This window comes from Platalea leucorodia (assembly GCF_965183815.1).
Source record: "Platalea leucorodia genome assembly, chromosome: 4".
NCBI classification, from domain to species: domain Eukaryota; kingdom Metazoa; phylum Chordata; class Aves; order Pelecaniformes; family Threskiornithidae; genus Platalea; species Platalea leucorodia.
The window spans coordinates 55,413,098-55,433,199 of NC_138826.1; the positions used below are offsets into that span (position 1 = coordinate 55,413,098).

General features: G+C 40.5%; 1 protein-coding gene across 1 annotated transcript in view; it reads right to left on the reverse strand.

Moving 5' to 3' along the window:
• Positions 1-2,155: 2,155 nt before the first annotated feature.
• The window catches only part of PDE3A (phosphodiesterase 3A), a gene marked incomplete at its 5' end in the record, with an annotated part of 257,354 nt that continues 239,407 nt past the window's right edge, over positions 2,156-20,102 (reverse strand). The window contains 6 exons of the mRNA XM_082311380.1: positions 2,156-2,520; positions 6,028-6,268; positions 10,180-10,335; positions 13,735-13,938; positions 16,165-16,364; positions 17,836-17,949. Of these exons, the coding sequence (XP_082167506.1) occupies positions 2,273-2,520; positions 6,028-6,268; positions 10,180-10,335; positions 13,735-13,938; positions 16,165-16,364; positions 17,836-17,949 (1,163 nt within the window). The 3' untranslated portion in view covers positions 2,156-2,272. The remainder of the gene's footprint in view (positions 2,521-6,027; positions 6,269-10,179; positions 10,336-13,734; positions 13,939-16,164; positions 16,365-17,835; positions 17,950-20,102) is intronic.

Consider the following 20,102-nt stretch of genomic DNA (forward strand, 5'->3'; position numbering starts at 1 on the left):
TGTCGAAAGGCAAATGCCTTCTGTACTCATAAGAATAGGAAGGGATGATAGCAGGCAAATGCAACCTGTAATAAACCAAAATCCTGTTTTCCAGCAAAAGCTTACTCTAACGGAAATGCAAAGCAAAAAGAAACTCCGAAGTGATAACACACATGCTGACTGGCTTTGATAGAGAATGTTTTGCAACATTTCTGGGGAGATATTGATAGGATCATGAAATACGGTGAATGCGTAACAATAGCAAAAAGTGATGGATGCAATGTCAGAAATTTAATACAGAAAAGACTTCTCCTACAAACTCTTCCTTTCACAAGCATTCTTACTCACACAAGCAATCCTCGTCTTGGCAAGGGGCTGCAGGATCAAAATATAAAAAGCATACATAGTCAAATGATTTTTGAGAGATACTGAACTTTATATATATAATTCTTTTTGTGGGAACAAAACCCTAAATTGTGTGGTACTGGTTGGTGCTGCCAGTCCCAAAGAGCATTAACATTTTAAAGCCTTGATCCTGTAGACCACTGGCTTCCCAGAAGGGTCTATACAAATTACTCAAGACTTTATTTGCTGGATTTGGAAATGGCTACACTGTATAAAAATGTTTTTGTATTTATTTTTAAAAAATTAGCTTTACAAAAAAACTTTTCCCTTTTTTTCTTTTTCTTTTTTTTTTCTTAAAGATATCATTATCTACAGGAACCCATAAAAATTTTTCCATATTTACATCTAGATAGCTAATCATTGACAAATATAATATCGTGAAATAAAATATTGAAAGTGAATATCCAACCTTTTAAATAGACATTTGGCTCACAGCATAAACAACAAAGAAAACAAATAAACAGAACAAAAAAAAAAGATCTTCTTACAGGCCCGATCTTCTCCTTTCTCTTAAAAAAAAGAAAAAAGAAAAAAGAAAAAAAGTATATTGGTGGGATCAAACACGCTGCTTCTAAGCAGAATGCCAGCAACAAACTGCTCCCATCCAGCACCTCACACTGAAAAACCAAGTTCTCTGAAGCTCATGTGAGTGGTTGCTGAGACATATGAGTGTCCGGCTGACGCAGGACTGGCACCTGTCCCCCACGCTGCTCCTAATGCATCGTTTGCCTTTTATTCTGAGGAGGGGCATGGCCCCCACATTCCCCTTCTTTTGCTCTCAAGAGACATAGTTTAGCTTCGTTCTTAAATGATATATTTGGCCACTGATGCACGGAGGCATAAGGTTAGGGTAGGAAGATGACGGCTTGCCTCTCGTTTCCGAGCACGTACGCACATTTGCTCTCTGTTCTCTCCTGCCCAAACACACACGCTGCCCCAGGCACCCATTCACGCGCTCAGAAGTATACAGAGGGCCAGGTCCTCTCAAGGGGAACAGACCAGCGTGCCACACGGTCCCTCGTAACCCCCTCTGGAAAATAAACTTCCTGGCACATCCCTTTCGCCAGCAGTCTGGGAAGTGCTGAAGAGGAGGAGGAGGACGAGGAGGAGGTGGAGGAGCCCGCACAGCCAGATGGAGCCAGGCCAGCAGCCCGGGCCACCGCAGTCCCTGCTGAAAGGCTGCTGCCTGCAGCCAGAGTACAAACTGGGACCTGGAGGGCTATGGGGAACGCAAAGCTCCTCAGAATGGTCTTCGGTTCCCTTGTGGGCACAAATTCTCTAAAATTCAGACCTTCTGTTTGTTGTCATGTATTGGGACATGTGCTACAGCTAGTGTAATAAGAACTTAAAGTATGCTATATTACATTACATCCACTCACACTCGCAACCCCCCCCTCACGCACACATATATGTTGGCAGGATATATCAGCATTCATATAGAGTTTTGGAACTTTTATCCCTCAGCATTAAGAGCAAAAGCTACTTAACTGGTACCTTACTGTTAACTACAAATGTGCTTTAGAAGCAGCATTTCCTTAGATAACTTTCTTCTGTAAATATCACAGTGACCATAATATATCATTAAATGTATTTTGCTGAAGTGCGCAGCCAATAACCCTGGCTATATATATATATATATTTATATAATTCCACCCACCCCCAAATCTCTTTAAAGAAAGTCTGTAAAAGCCGGTGTCGCAGTGTGAAAGCTTCCTTGAGCACAGGAGTTTAAACAATGTACCTCACCATAAAAAGGAAAGAGAAACAAATTAAACAGCTGTAGGCGCATTATCCCATACTTCTACAGTGTTGTGTCTAAATGCTGTGCTGGCTTGAGAAAGAGTCTGTGCATGAGTCAATCTGTCTTAAAATACTGCTGTAAATATTGTCATTGGTTCGGTTCTACAGTTGTGTTCTCCTCTTCATCCCTCTTGGGCTTCCCTTTCTCCTCCTCCTCCTCCCTGATGGCCTGGATTTGTTCTGAAGATTGGTGCAGCGCGGATTGGTCCGCGCCTTGCTTCTCTGTCCCGGCTAACCTCTCCTCGTCCTCAATTACTTTCTTCCACATTTTATGGTTCTGAAGCAGGTGCTGAGTGATCTGACAGTAGATTTTCCTCCTCTTGAACTTCTTCTTTCCTGTAAAATACCATGTGACATTAATGTACCGTTTTCTGTGAGAGAAGAAGGAAAAGGGTCTGAAAGTGTAGGAAGCAGACAGGGTTGTACTATGACATATAGGAACTGCACCAACAGATTTTTAAAACCACAAAATTAAACAGTCTTAAAATTCAGAAAGCTATGCCTCTCCAGACCTCCGGAAAGCAAACTGGTTTCCTGCACAGTTTGAGCACCAGCTTCATCCTATCCCAGGCTGCATGCTGCCCCTGACTGTGCAGCTCACAGAGACATCCAGCGCTTGAATGATTATGCATAAAACATGTTCCTGAGTTGTTTCTGCTCATTTTTTTGTATCAAGTACTTAAAGACTCTGATCAACCTACTCCATAACACACATTAAATTCTGTGCCCGCCCCTGCCCTCAATGGATCCCTGCTGATTGCCCTAGAAAAAAAAATCCTAATTTTGTTTTCTCCACGTTTTACTTCGGATCTGAGGTGTAGAAGGATAATGAATGAGCAGGCATTAGTAATCAAAGGAGGGAACCCATTCCTACATTCCCTTTTCAAACTCAGAGATTTATCACTCCACCATTGCAGTGGAGATGACCTTAAAGCCTTTGCACAACACTGTTTCAGCAATGGAGTCTGACCACTGAAGAAGTAGTCATATAGCCAAATACTCTCACGGAGCTCGCTTGTCTTCGGTTTTGAAGCATCACTCCCCTGCTGTTAACCTATAATATGTTTTTGCCACTGGTAGTTCTCATGGCTTCTGACACAGCTGCACTACAAGTGTTTTGCTGTCTGAAGTGTGTTTTTTTCTGTGTCAATATAGTCTGTCCAACGCAGATTGTTAACTCCTTAACAGTACAAAGCTTGAAAAATTTTCCCTGGTCATTAACAGCGGCAATGGCAGTCACAGAACTGAAATAATAACCCCTCTAAAGACAACTTCTGATTTCTTTTTTAAAGAAGGTGACGTAGAGGAATGTTTTGTACCAAATGAATTTGCGTGGATTAGTATTTTCAGGTTGCCTAAAGTATGTCTGTGTCAGGATCCAAAACGTTTAGCCCTTGAAGCTTTTGAACTGGAAACAAAGAGCTTTTCACTGAGCACAGACCAAATCCAACCCAATCCTTCATTAGAAAGTCCTCGGTTCCCTGCAGGAAACCTTCAGGTTTAGCACTAATCAGAAGCCCCTGCCCTGCCAATGCCGCAGCAGGACATTCTCTCCTGGGTTTCCCGGGTGACCCCGCATCTTGCTGTTCTCTGCAGACACCAGCGAGCACTTGCTGTGGTGTTAAAATTTGTCTGAATCACTAAAGACTGAGCCTGTTTAATTCTTATACTTGCATCAGAACTTTGGGGGAATTACATGCTGCTATATAATAACAAAAACTATTTTAAGCTACCTTAAGGTTTTATAACTCTTAAATTTACCTCAGCTGCTTTAGTGAATTATCAGGACCTAGGTGAAGTGTTTTCTGCCACAATTCCACCTGCCTAAAAGGCATTTCCATCAAGAAAAAGATCTTCACCAACATCTACACAACTCCTAGTATCTACGCATCTGACATCTCAACCTTTTATTTTGTTTCACTGAGAAAAAACATCCAAAATTGTGTTGATCATAGGTATAAATTTCTAACGACCTGTAAGAGCCCTATATCGACACAAAAGATGCCGTAGATTCCTGATTCAGATCCACACAGTCACAGAGAACTTAGGGAACTGAAAGAAAACAGTTTATAACACGTTGGTATGATCGAGACGATGAGCACCCCACATTTGGTAAGAAGGAAGTAAGGAAGAATTAGTTTGGATATTTCAAAACTTCTGATACATTCATTTTTAAGGTTTTGAAAAAGACAAAGAGCCTAAAAGCACTGGGTTGAATAGTAAGGTACTGTCATGGAGTAGAATGTGAAAAAGGAAATGAAGACAACTGAAAAACGGTCTGTTTTCAATGTGACAAGGGTTAATAATGGTCTGTGCTTTTAACCAGAAAGCAGCATTGTTGGACTTGACTAGCAATGATACAGAAGATAAGTGAATACAGAAATGAGGTGGAAGGAAGCTAAGGATTTCAAAATAAGGTTAGACACTCCAATGGATAAACAAGAACATCCTTCATCTTTCTTTTTAATACAGCAATATCAGTTTCAGGCTTTGGGATCTATGTTGATTACCAATTGCATACGCTTTCCCCCGGTAGCCAATTCCATAAATGCCAATCTGCCACAGAAACATGTGTCTCTGCCTGCTGTGTGCTATATTACTTAATGGTAACTGTTCTCAACAATATTTTTTGGGCATGTGAACCTGCTAAACTTAAAATATGTGCCAGTGTGCGTGTGTGAACAACAGCAATGATTTCTTAAATACACACCATATACCCCTGGATCTTACTAGAGATAAAAGGTCAATTCTGCACATCAGGAGATGTAGATTTTACTTCCACGTCCTTATGATTTATGGGAATCATCAAATCTTTCTGCTTCTCAGCTTTCCCAACAGAAAATAGGGATGATACTCAGTAGGGCATGGAAGTGTGTGGGAAAGAACAAAAAAAGTGAGGCTGTTAAGAGAAAAAACTATGTATAAGTATTTCACTAACACACTTAAGGCTGATGCTTTCTAGAAGGATTAGATACAGGGGAGGAGAAGAAAGATGCCCCAGAGGAAGGAAATAAAAGAACGGTAGTAGGAAATTCAGAGGGAGGAGGAACACGAAGGAGAGGAAAAGGTAATGCATGAAGGATTAATCTGGTAAAAGAAGCAGGTCTACAATTGCAGCCTTTTCGCTTAAAAATCACTTCCAATGAGTTCCTGAGATCTCCTTTCAAGGTACAAAGTTTTCCTCTCAATATGACAAATGTCAGCATTGTTACCCTTCTGGATGAGAGGCAGGAGACTATCAGCTTTAGTTACTGATTAGCCAGAAGGGCCAAGTGGCGCAGCTCCCAGCACACAACACTGCAATGCTCAGTGCCGATTCTCTCCCCACTCTTCACACATTACCTTGAAGGGCTTTGCATTAAAATACTTCCATTGCTGAAAATTCTTTTACTGCATCAACATCTCAGAGCCTCATTCTATTATTCCTGTACATGATGCTAACTCATGGAAATGATGAGTGTTTTCCTTGAAAAATCTTCTCCCAACCATCCTTTCTTAAACTGAAATTGTTGCAGTCTACTAACATCAGTGCTGAAATACTCTAAACAGCCCTCATGCACAGACGGGTGATCCACCAGCAGAAACCTCAAATGAAGGTAGCAATTACTAGTAGATATGAACAGCAATGCGTATCAGTCCTGAAACGATGGAGCATCTCCATTGCCAATGTAACTGGCTACATGCCAGCTTCACCAAGGACAGCACTGAATCGCTGTAACTCTGGAGAGGCCCACGTTGAACCTGACCAGCTCACGGTCTCTATGCTTTTACAATATGGCTGCTTAGTTTTTGGTCACAATATGGAACTTGCTCTGTTGAAAAATGTAAGTGTGAACAACTTACTGGATTCAGCATTTTCACAAGTTTCCATTTCTGCTGTTTCTTCCTCTTCATGCTCATCAGTGTCTCCTGATTCATCACTATCTTCTATCCATTTTCCTGGCATCAGCCCCGCTGAGTCATAGGAGTTACATAGTGGTCCCACAATGTGAGTGATGAAAGATTCCTGGAGGTGTGCCAGCTGAGGAGCAGAGCGGTCCATAAAAGGACTGATTGGCAAGCCCAGGCTAGCCTCTTCATCACCCTGGAGATGAAAAATAGCGGTAATTTCTCTGAAGTAAATGAAACAAAACCGCGTCACCAAAAGGAGTGATGCACATCAAACTAATTAAAAATGATGAAAGAAAAGTAATTCAACTCTAATGCCACTTCCATAGCATGCCAGCATGACATTACTACAGTGCCATCACGTCAAATGGTTAATCAAAGTTACAGCTCTTTTCTTGTAAGAGGACCCACTACTGATAGTGTGAATTTAACAAGGACGTTAGTTGATGACTGTGCAAAATGATGCCCACCACCCTTGTCCTGTACTTTACACTGTGAGTGTGGAAATTTGAAAATTATTATTTTTTTTTCTTTCTTCACATTATTTTCAAAAAATCCCTTCTGATTTTGTGATTGTTAGCTCGCAACAACCTTGTAGTCAGCCACCTGTTTGCAGGGGACAAGACCGAACTTCTACAAGCAAGGGCTATCTCATTGAACTAGTTTTCTTATTAATTTTGTCCTTACTATACATAACATGGAGAGGTCCTCTTGGGTTTGGGTCATATGTATTTGTTTCCTGGGACTATTAGAATGATCGCTATGAAAGCAGGGGTTACTCAGAAGCAGTAAATCTTTCCCACAAAGCTTTTTGCTAGCTTTTCTTGGGGACAGAGGGTAGAGAGAAGGTATAGGAAGACTTTCTTCTCCCTCCCCTCGTGATGTAAAAGAAGGTAATACTTTCTTGCAGAATCAAGTCTGATATACTCGCTCATCCATATCACAGCCAAGCTTCTGGTAATATCAATCAGTTCTCAGCTGAGTACACATGTCAAGACTGGATGTCACCTCCCCAAGAAAAAATTTGAATCCCTCTAATCAAGCCTGATATGCAAATTAATGTTTTAATACAATACAGAGATCTATATTTGAGAATATAGATTAGAATTTGGAGAGACATTTTCAGTTTCCATTACATTACAGATTGCCCAAATTTATCTCCTTGTAACCTAAATTTTCCAAAAGTCATGGAAAATGTATCTGGTCATCACCCTGTTGATATCTGGGAAGGCCAAAGAATGACAGGTAAATTTCGAAGCATGTATGACAAATGTCTCACTTCCTTGTGTTTTGTTTTCTTACTTTTATGTTCCTGAAATGTTATGATCAATCATTAAACGTAAAATATTAGTGTTAACAAAACACTGAAACATGCCATCCATTCTTGAAATAGCAAGCAAATTAAGAGGAGGTGGCAGCTCGCTCTTCTTTACAGTAACACATCTGAGATTTCCTGGTTGTGAGCTGTCAGTAGTGGGAAGAAAGCTGACTATTGAAATGTTTACAAGTTCTTTTTTCATGTTCCATTAAAACATGATTTATTATGTGAAACATCTTGCAGTGTGTTTTTTGATTCTTTTTCATATGTCTAACCTGTCTTCAAATAAGTATGCTGAGCATGTGAAGAAAAGGAAACATACTGTAACAATATTGCACAGGATTTTGAATGTTTCTATGCAACACATTTTTAATAAGGAGTTTTTATTTATACAGGAGTTAAATTTTTCAAAGGAATGGGCATTTATTAAAGGAAATTCAAGAAAGATATTTCATTATTTTCACCGCATAGGTAGAATGCACATATGTATGCTTTTTGATAACAATTCTAGGGAAATTCAAACTTCCCATAAAATTCTCCTTTTTAGAAATGAGAAAATGAAGACTTTCCCTTTCTCAGAAGAAAATCTGATGATGAAAAGCATGGTGAAGATTGTTTGATACACCTCTCATAGCATATTACATTAAAGAAAATCAGATTTGAACCTAGGTTAAATAAATTGAGAATCTAGCTTATCCTCCTTAATGCCAAAAGTAAGTCCTAGGAAGAAAACGTTCTCTGTTTTCAATCCCATCAGTATCCTGTCAGCATGGCAACTCATGGAATGCAAAAAAAACAAAACAGGAAACCCACTGGGATGGATTTCTCAATACAGTGAATACACATCTTCTATTAAAACAAAAGCAAAACCAGAAAACCCTAATACCTTACTGACTACCTGACCTCTTGGAATTTGCAAGCCAGGAGTTCAAATACATTTGCCCACAATCCCCATGCCAAAAGGAATGCCATTAACAAAGATAACGAACGTGTTATTCTGAATCAAATTTTGCGGAGAGGATAAATCCCAAATGTGCTCTTTTTTCTTAATTACAGGATTATAAGAAAGATAATCTCCAACAGTCCTTTGCAGCAGCTTCCAAGAGCCTGAAAACATTAGCAGCACCACCTTTCTGACAGATGGAAAATAACCCAGTTTCTTACTGTGGAACAGATAACACAGTATCCTCCCACACGTGTTCCTCCCAAGCTTGATTCGGAGCTCACCAGCCAACACTTTGACGATATTAATGCACTGGAGCACTTACTGCCCTCTGACATTAGTTAAATTGGATCAAAGGAGAGTCATATCATATATTTGATTAACAGGTTTTGTCTGCGTGCAGTAGTCACCCACATAAGCTATAATCATCACCAGAATTAAGTGAAGTATAATTTGTTGGGAGAGTTGTAATGAAAACAGACAAATATGAAGAAAAGCATTTCCTGAAAGGAAATTTAGGAGATGAGGGTTGACCACTGTTGTTACAGGACTCACTCTCTTTCTTTAAGAAAAAGTGAAAAGAAAAATGGAACCAACTACATATGTAATATATGTAAGGGTCATTGTTCTTTCTTTTTCTCAGGAGATCTGAAATAAATGAAGGAGCTTCAGGTCACTGTCTGAATTTTATCCCTTTTCCCATTTCTTTACATACTCCAGAAGGCAGCAGCAGTAGAAAATCCTGTTTTTTTCAAACTGTAAGTACAGTAAATATAAGGGAAGATGAAAAGGCTTTAAAAGGAATTAGCCTGTGACTTCAAGTTACTGCACAGCCTCCCCGAGAAGTCTGTGGGGTGTCTGGTTCAGTGATTTAGCCTGCTTGCTTCCTCTCGAAAGGACAGGATGTGGAGTTTAGTCTAATCAGCACATTCAAAATATGTTCCCACTCGGGAAAGAGAGGAATAGTGTGAGAACAGCCCCGTCCCTTGCACTCGGCAGGGCTAAAGAGGTTATAATGAGAAAAGGTTCAATTAAGGGCTCCCTTACACCTGGCAGGAGAGGACCAGTGCCTGGCTGTATTCCCAGGTCTTTATAAATCAATCTGTGGCTGCCCTCCTTCCTCGTGCTACCATCAGCTGAGCCTTGCATAACTAGTGCAGTTGTACTGACAAACCATCTGGAAGCTGAAAGTGTTGTCTTAAAAAATAAAGTATGAGTCAGGATTAGTGTGTAGGGAGCAGATATGGTTAGTCTGTGATAAACTGAAAGTCAATGTTACAGTCGTGCTCAGCACATAAAGATTCTGTGTGTGTGAACAGAGATGTGGCCCACAGGGAAGCTAAGGTAATTCCTCTGTTTAGATCATCTCAACAAGGATGTTGTGTCCGGTTTTGGAGACCACATGTCAATAAAAGTGTGAGCCACCTGGACTGAACTGCAGAGGAGAGCAATGAGAACCAGCTGATGTCTTGAAAAGACATAGAAGGAAGGATGAACAGATAGTTTGCACTGAAGAAGACTGAAAGGCAGACATGACGACTGCCAACAGAAAAAAAAGAGGAAAGGAACACTTGTTTGCCATGTCTACTGTAAAGATAGTGCCAGACTGGAACAGTTAAGCCTGTAGAAACCCCATCATCAGAGGTCTTTGAGGACACATTAGAAGCTTCAGTGACAAATGGACTTCAACTGATCCAGCAAAAGGATGGACTAGTGTTAACTCTAGCCATCCCCTTCACCTCTGTTCTTTGTGACTTTCACTCATCAGCAGCACTAGCATGCTGCAGGACTGTTTAGCACAAGACATGCAACCAGCAGATACCACTTTGAACATGCATTTATTTACCTGTTCATAAAACTCATTGACAATGCCTTCTGTCCACTGCAGATGCAAATCTTTGCATTTTGCAGGCCCATTTATGTCAGCCAGTTTGATGCACATCTGGCAAACCAGCAAGCGATCGTTCTCATTAGTCCAGTCAATTCCAACATCATCATTCACCTAGTAGGCAGAAAAAGGAAAACCATGACAGTAATCCTGGGTAAAAGGATGCATCCACAGAGGAAGTTCTGCCCTGGGATATCTTACAGTATATTTAGCTATTTAACAAAATCACAAGTGTCAAGCAGGCGAGCTAATCCAAGGCTGGAATTTACAATCAGCTGTAGAGCAATATGTAAAATTAAAAAGTAAGTGAAAAACAATGAACATTGAGATAAATCATGAAAAATTAATATTTAGCAAATGATGTGCCTCTTTGAAAGCATTTGCTAGGAATACAAATAAATGCAGTCTTTCCATGACATTTTCCAAGAAGTTACTACCTAGTTGGTGGACAAAGATAAATTACCATCAAATGCCATGCTGATTTAATTGCAGTGTGAAGACGCATGTAACAAGCTTATTTCACTATTTGATCTAAGTATATCTGAAAGTATTCCCTATCTTTTTCCTTTTCTCTATTTTTTCCCATACCTCCCACAATAAAAAGTGATACACGCTATCAACTGGCTCTAAAATAAAACCACCACCTTAAAGAATCACAGAAAGGTTGAGGTTAGAAGGCATCTTTAGAGATCATCTAGTCCAACCCGCCTGCTCAAGGCAGGGCCAGCTACAGCAGGCTGCTCAGGATCGTGTCCAGTTTGGTTTTGAATATCTCCAAGGAGGGAAACTCCACAACCTCTCTGGGCAACCTCTTCCAACGTACAACCCCTGTCACCATAAACACGTCCTTTCTTATTTTTAAATGGGGATTCCTGTATTTCAGCTTGTGCCCATCATCTCTTGTCCTGCCACTGGACACCACAGAGTATGGCTCCATCTGTTTTACTCCCCCCATCAGGTATTTATACACATGGCTGCATCCCATCAGACTCCATGGACTTGTGCATGACCAGTTTGTTTAAGTGTTCCCTAACCTGATGCCATTCACTAAGGACAAGTCTTCACCACTTCAGGCTTTCTCTCACACCTCAGGGGCCTGGGATTCCTGAAGCCAGGTCTTAGCCACAAAGAATCACGCTGAGAAAGCACTGAGCACTTCGGCCTTTTACACCTCCAAACAGTCAGTGATATGAACCTTTACTGCCGTTAGCCACATTTTCCCATCTCAGCCTTTTCTCCTAGAATATCTCCTAGTGTGGGAGGGGCTGTCTTCTACTGTCCCCTTAGTTTTCGAAATTCAAATCCCTCCTTGAAACACAGCTTTAATTGTCAATCTTGCAATAGTTGAAAATGGATAGAAAGTTGTTGTGCTATGACTAGATGAAACTTCCATGTCCTCTGTCAGCAGGTCCCCTGCCTCATACAGCAGGGGGCCCACATGGTGAGTGAGGGCTTTGCTTTTGGTGTTCATGATCCAACATAACTATGTCAGAGAACAGTAAGTGCTCCAATGCATTGATATCATCAAAGTGTCAGACACTGAGCTTCCTTCATTATTTCTTGTTGGTACTTTCCAGACTGCAAGTTTTCTGGCGGGAGGATGCTTACATTACATGTGTTTACACTGACTTCTGTACAGAAGGATCTCTCTGACTGTAGCCTCAATATACTAAACTACAGTTCAGCAACCCAATCAATAACGTGATCATTTGGAGCTAATTTTATCAGTTACAGCACCTCCATCCATATACAAACATGTCAAGTCTGCTCTCTGAGACCACTCTGGTACAAAAGAGTTTTTGCCAACCAAACATAAATAATCTCTTTTTAAAGCAGCGATTACTCTGGGAAAGCCATGCTCAGCCACAAGCACTGGTTAATATGTTCACCTTCTCCTCCACTTTTTATTCCATGCATGACCATTTGACTGTTCAAGCAATAAAGAGAGAGAAGGAGGTTAACAGATGTCCTTACAAATCTATAGCGAGCTGGCAGGATGTGACACATCAGATTGTTCTCCCATTTATCTGCAGTGTCTTAGCTATCACCTTGCTTGGTTACACCAGTGGTTACACCTACCATTGTCCAGCCTGATAGATTTAAGACAAATTTAGTTTTCAATATCCACAATTTACGCCTAGTACTTTGGTCAAGCTTGTCCGCTTCCACAGTTAAGACAGTTAATCTCTGTGATAAAGCCACAGTAATCACTGGTTTAGACTGTCTTTATTCATTCCTTACCTATGTTCACAGAAGTGAAGGTTTTGGTCCAAACTGTCAAAGTCAAGGGGTGTATTCAGACAGCCTAAATTCCCTGTGCATTATTGTCATTGTAGCCCTGACGGATGAGAATCTGCCAATACTCTTCAATACTTTATGAGGAAATTAGGCTGGTGAAAATGATCCCACAGTTTAAAATCAAGACCTAAAGAAATCCCCCTAATATTACTGGAGGTTTTGGGACATGACTAGCAGGGGTGCAGAAGGAGTTCAGACTTTTACGGATTTACAGATCAGTTCTCTGTCTACCCTGGACCATAATTTAGAGGCCTTTCTTTACAGCTTCTTAAAGCCTAACAAAGAGAGAGACGTTACGGGGAAACGGAAAACAAAACCAGTCATACGTCTGGAGGCTTCAAAATTTCAGGACACAGGTCCATCCTAAACAATACCACAAGAAAACATTTTATCTATGTCACCAAAACAGCTAGGAGGTCCTAGTCCTGGACGAGAAACACACTGTGCTTGGTGTGTTTCTCACAAGGAATAAGAAGGTAGTACCAGCTCCAAAGGCAGGCATCATTTAGGTAACATGCCAACAGCTTTGATGGATGATGGAGTTTATTAAAGTAACTTGATAGGCCATGATTTCCAATCAGCTAGGTGGAAACTGTACAATAATTTTTAAGAATGGTTTCCCAGGGTTGCAATTTTATACTCACTGAATGGAAAGTGCAGGAAAGATCTTTAGTGACCTTTCTCTGGGGTTTACCCATTTGAAACAAAGTAGGAAAGAAAGATCATGCTTTCATTGCATTTGAAATTAGAATTTTAAAATTGTTATGATTTCTGTGCTTTGATAATATAACAGTACGATTAAACCAATAAAAATTCAAATTAAGTATTTAGCCATTATGGAAACTTGGTAACACCTCTGATTTTTCTCCCGAGTGCTTTGTTAATAGGTCTAAAGTGCCAGTGAACAAGAAAACAATGTTGAAAAGTAGGATGTAAGTGGGATTTACATTCAAATAGTCCATAACATCCTTAGCCCTAAACTGCTTTCTGAAAAAACTAAACATATATAAGAAAAGAAGCTGTGCCACTAAATTTAAATAAGTAAAAAAGTAACTGAATTGCCAGATTACTATTCATCAGAATGTTTTACAGCAGCCAAAAGGACATTCAGAAGAGCGAGCAACACAGCAGCCTTTCTAGCCTTTTCACTGTGATGCTACCAAACCCCACAATCTTTTCTGGCCATCCACCAGAAACCTGAACCAATCTTCTTACCTTGGCATTAAATTTGGCAACAAAATCGAAGTGTTTCTTCAGGTCAGTAGCCAAAATTGCCTCAATGACGAGGAATCGGAAATGCTTGAACTCCACATGGTCAAGGTTGACCAGGAAGTTGTACTCTGGCCTTGACATGAAAAGGTTCCAGGCAGCAGCGGCGTGGTGGTTCTCCAGGACGGAGCGGTCATTGTACAGCACCGCCTGTGAAAGCAATGCAGGCAGCTGAAAGCTGAGAAACCTCTTAGCAAAAGAAACACTGCAATGCAGAATGTTGGGGGATGTGGGGATGATGTGGGGATGATGCACGAGGAAGGTTCAGGTTCAGTTGATTTGTTTGCATTTTTTTTTTTAAAGAACTGTTCAAGATTTGAAGGTGTGATTTTGTCAGGACTAATAGCAGACACCTGAATTGTTGTGATGGTGAAGATTTATTGGAAGATTGATTTGAAAAATCTGTGTCTTTCATGCTCAAGAGTCTTCGGTTCCTGACTGAACTGCATAATATGACAATAGATTATATTGTTTCAAGCCACAAATAAATCACTAATATAATATAGGTGTGTGCTTCCCTGTTTCTCAGAACTAACCTCACTTAACATTTTGTTGTCTTTGGTGTTTGTACCTGGCAATTCTGTTCATATTGAACTGATTCCAAACACAAAAACAAGTGAAATTCCAGTTTGCAACCTGACAACACACACTCAGCCTGACAGATTTCTCAATGCTAAAATCCAAAATTGGTTAAATCTTTACCAAAACAAGATGCATAACTCTCATAGTGATGGCAATTACATTCAGAAACTAAAGAAAGATCTGGAAAATGGACTTTAGGGGACAACAACCATCCAGGAAATCTCTCCACTTCAGAAGCATTCAGTCTTTTGACAATTTGGTTTATGGAAAGAAAAGCTTTTGGAAATGTGCTTCTATTTAAAACAGATACAAGTTTTGTAACATTTTACACAAATATATACATATATGTTCCAGTGGCTTTTCACTTCAATTATATTTTTCTGTCATCTAAAGATGAAAAAGTTCAATCCTATCCTAAAGTATAGAATCTACTCCTTACCCCAGAGAACAGGTTGCTGAAACAACTCAGCTTTACAACCCATCTTGCCTAACTGCACAGTAAGCATTTGAGATAGACATATTCTGCTCCCTAGGCCCAACTCCTGAGGGCGGATTTTTAATACAACAGCACTTTATCATTACTGGAAGCTGATACTGCTTGTCATGAAAAAGAAGGAAAGAAAACCTAGATGCCAAATACAAGTTCTGCAAATTTCAGGTGACATCAAATTTAAAAAGATAAAACAAAACAAACAACAAACCAAAAGCAAAACCCCCAAAAATAACAAGAAGAATTTTAATTTTTCCTATTAATTTATTTTCTAGGAACAAGGAACAATACATTAAGGCTAATCATCTAGCTTCCCTTGTTGATTTTTACAACCACAAAGTTATAGCACTCATTTCTTAAAAATAGATTTAAGGATAGCATACGTTTTCTATCAATCTATTTACCTGGCCAGAGTATCAAAGTTCTCGATCACAGAAAGATGTTGCAAGGATGAGAAATATTGCTATCAGTTTATAGACAGAAACTGATACCGAGTAAGTTCAGGTGACTTGCTCTTGGCGAGAGAGGAAGTCTGGATCGAAGTTGGGGAGCACATCTAGAATTTCTGCATCCCTACCCAACTTCTCTCCATTAAGCTATCTTTTTTTCTTTCCTTGTCCATAGAAATATTTTTCAGCACAGTATGCTGAAGCCAGGCAGGTCAGCTATGTAAAGTAAGGAAAGATGATCTCATAATTAAGCCAATAAACAGTGACTCAGAATTGCTGAATTCAACTCCCAGCATTGGCAGCAACTTCTGTGTAACCTTAGGTAAGTCTCAATTCTTCATTTATAAAACTGAGATTATTTTCCACACACTCTCCCGCCCCGATAGATGCATAGTGTAATAATACATTCATAAAGATTTCAGCTGCTCATATTCTGTAGGAACAACAGAAAATATGTTATGGTCATGCACAAACTAATACGCACAGTGCACTGTCAGCTATACAGATGGTTTGTTATTTTAATTTAATCTTTCTGTGCCTTACTGGGTAGAATAATTCTTCCCATATTTCACAGTTACAGATTCTCTATCAGTCAGCAGAGCGTTAGCTTCTTCACTGAGACATTTTATCAGCGCCTTTCTTAACAGCTCTACTAAATCGAGGGTGGTGAGGGTGTGTAAGAAGACTCTTACTGGTAATCCCCAAGTGAAGTGACTATTTCAGTCACTTTGATAAACTGTTTCAAAATATTTAGTAGACTTGTGCTTAATGGAAGCCACAGGCACCACTGGCAAGGAGAAGCAGTTACCAAAGATCTTCCAAACTTAATAGCAATGCTGCTTGAGATTTATTTACCTGAGGAGCACTCGTTGCTACCAAAAAGGCATTGGTCCTTCCTGGATGATCATAATCATGCATGGCTGCAGCTACATAAAGAGCCATCAATTCAAGGGCAGGGATGTTGCCAGCTAGGCACCCATAGCTGTCATCTGTAGGTGTGTATGTCTTCGAGAACACATAACCCATATGGCCGTGAGTGATTCCACTGTCAGAATCTGAGCAGAAATAAATAAATTGGGAAAAAAAAATCCTTACCACTTTTTCAGTGACTTACTGAAACAGATAGAAGCAACAAAGCAGGAAGAGAAGAGGCAAATTTACAACACATAACAGAAAAGTAAACACATCCTGACCACAATGCTTTCTGATTCTGTGCACATGATTCAGTGCGATAGGGCACACAATTGGAAAGGAACAAATTCTGATCCCACCTGGGGATCTTCCAGCCATCCAGCAGAGCCTGTTCTCAAACTATGTAAGTTACTATAAGCCATGGATTCACGGCCATGCTGGAGCTCTGTAGGTAACTCAATCTTCCCACTCCTTCCTCTAATTGCTTCACCATATAGATTAGTCTATGAGACACTAACAGTCCTTAAAGCAATGGACCAGCATTTTGTAATTCCATTACAGTGCATGTTTTCCAATTCAAGGGTCTCAACTTTGGATCTTTGCTGATAATCCTCCTAACAGCCTCTTTTTGAAGCAGTTTGAACGTGCCTGTCAGAGGCAGGTACTGAGTGAGATGCTGTGCTAATTTAATCTGCTTGAATGGATCTTACATGCAGCTGAACACTGTCTTTCGAACAACAAACACCAAAAAGCCCCAAAACTCAACCCCTTTCATTCCACCCATTTCACCTTACCTACAAAGCCTCCAACAACCCTTGCTAATAAAATTTTCCAGGAATAAAAACATTTCCAGCCCCACCAAAACATCCCAAAGAGTTTCACAAATGATATGTACGTGCCACACAAACACCACCAAAAAAAAGCAGAAGTGGAAGTGGTTTCTGCAGAACAAACTCCTGCTTTTCCAGTAACTCCCTCAGAACTCCCACAAAATACAGACAGGTCCTCTAGTTGCTACAGCTGAACCTGGAGAAGTTAATATAAAAATGCAATAAGAACAGCTTTCTGTAAGGTGCGATCATAAAACAGAAGATAAGTGGTCTTGAAAACTAGTTGCAAAATGGTAACAAGTCTCTTTGGAGACAGTGAGGAAAGGCAAAGGAACGCTTCATGACAGCCAAGCAGCCGCAGGTACACGGCATTACCTGCATGCCCCAGTGGTTTTGTAATAGCACAACAATGCAGGGTTTGAGGATTTAAAAGTCTACATTGCTTCTGGAGCAGCATTGAAAAACACTACTAATACAGTTTTCCTGGGAAAAAAGCTATTGTAAAAATCAAATGGTAACAGACATCTATTGTTATAGGTGACCACAAAGGCTTGCGTTCACACGTTGTTAAATGTAAAGTATCAGGTTTTGGAGAACCAATTCCATTCTCTGCAAAGTTACACAAACATACCTTTGCACCTTCAACATCCAACATGCTACTGAATTTAAAAGTCTATATAATAACAAGTACTGCACACAATCCTCAATTGTTGGCTTTCTTACTGCAAATTTCATGACAAAAACTTTAAAAATACAACCTATATACTTGCACATTTAAATATACCTGAATCGCTTGCTGACCCATGATCATTAATCACGGTTGGGAGTCCTGGGATGGGCTGAGTAGTAAGGTACCAAACGGCATGTAGAACATCAGTTGCGTGGATTCGGTTGTGATCTGTGATACAAAGCAAATGACCCTGCTATTAAACATGAAGGATATTTCCGACAGAGGGAAATCAGCACCATCTAGTGGGTACCGTGTGGCAGTCAATTGAGCAGAGACAAATCAAACATTATCACAAGCATGAAAAACAGCTGTATTCTGCAAATGCTCAGTTTTTCTTTTACTAAAGTTGAAGCACATTCAATGGTATGTCTCACATCAGTCCAGAAAGAGAAAACAGCAGAGAAGTAGTGAGATCTGCAATGTAGGAAACTTTGCAAAGAAAGTGTTAAGGAGCTGGACCTGTGCTACCAGCTCCAATCCTTTACTCCAGTGGTTGCCTTTAGCTAGTTAATGCCATTGGGTAAATATGCACTGTTAACCTCTGATTCAAATGAAATCAGTGGGAAAATCTCATCCAATTCAGTAGCCAGATTTCACCTAGCTTCTAAATACAAGGCAGGTAACACTTACCTGACTCTACTTGAGCAAATTTGGATGCTGTGCTAGCAGCTGCCCTGCAAAAAAATCAAACTCAGGATACGTGTACACTGCACAGTTAAACCAGGTTCTTTCTGCAGTTTTCTGGCCAGAGATAAGAGTTCTGGCCCTGGATCTTGTAATCTGGCTTACTACAAGCTCTCTTTGCAGAAATGAGAGATAAAAGTCACCCCAAGGCTCATACCATGAAATCCTTCAAGGCCAGATAAACTATCCCACAGTCAACACAACTGGCTGAAAAAGAATCACATGCTAGTTCAGCACAAAGCATCATCTAAACACAGGCTAGCAAAAAGCAACCGTGGTGCTGAAAGAGGGGTAACGCTTTGCTGCACCAGAACCAAAGCTGGGGTTAAACCACTGAAGGACAAGCATTTCAGCTTGTGGTTCAGACTAATTTTGGGCAGAGCACAGGTATCTTCTACAGTGACTAGGTAAACACAAAGAAATCTGCTAATCTAAATGATAAGCTGTGGCTATAATTACTGCTCCTGCAGTTCTGGAAAGATACATTTCAGAGGACAAAGCACAAAAATGTGGGACTCCACTGCTGGGTCACCCCGATCCGTAAAACTCACAGTAACTGGCTACATCTCTAGGTAATCAGTCATCTTAGTTGGAGATACTGTGGTAATGCCAATCAGTCTTGTGTCTCTCATTGGCAAACCAACTGCTGGAACAGGCTTGATAGGAAGAGGTTAAGAACTAGGTTATATTAAGAAGATAATGGTCAAGAATCAGGGTAACACTGGAGATGGTATCTATCCTTTACTAGGAAAAATTACCAACACACAAGTCCAGAAGTCATCTCTAAGTAATGTAAAGTTGACTGGATTCATTAGGGGTGAAAAAACCTCTGTACTCTGGGGAAGTAGAAGGGACGGGCAGCAAAATGTGTAAGCAACCTAGTTTTATACCTCCTGCATCCTAAAGATAGGAGTGTGCAGCTGACAGAGGGTTTCTCAGCACTGAAGTTGAACTTTAACCTAAGGCCTCTCCCATGGGAGAAGATGACCTGGGATGGAGAAAGCACCCTGGAGAGCCTTATTTGCTCTTTTGCCACTGCTAGGGGATGGATAACGCCTGTTCCTGCTGGGAACAGCCACCTGCCCCCTCCAGAGCAGCACTGCTGAGCCCACATTTCTAACTCCTGCCATCGGTGGGGCAGCAGCCCCCAGCCTGCATTTCCCTGGCTCTGGCAGAGGAGGGCTCACCATCCTGCTGACCCCACGCTCCAGTGCTTGAGGCAACTGCCTACTTTGTCTACACCTAAAATCAGCAGTATCCTGCCTGCCAAGGGCACACGGGTGTAACACAGAAAGGTTTATTATATTCACAATTTGCAATCACTTTGCTTACTCCCTAAACATGAGCATGATGTCATGCCACTTGGCCCTTTTATTTACCCCTTGCTTTCCTCTCTTGCTCTCCTTTGTCTTCCCGTGACCTTCCCTTTAAATACTTGCTAGTGACTGCTAGCTGAAAATTTTAACAGCAAAACAGTAAGCAGCATAGGAATGGTTATTTTTTGAAAGAAGAAAGTAAAATAAGGCAGGAGTCTCCTCTCCCCTGCCTTCCTTGAAGTACTAACATCTCTCCCGAGACACTAATCTCCTCATGCAAAACCTAGAGGATGGCCCTGCATAGGGGTCTAACGCTTTTCT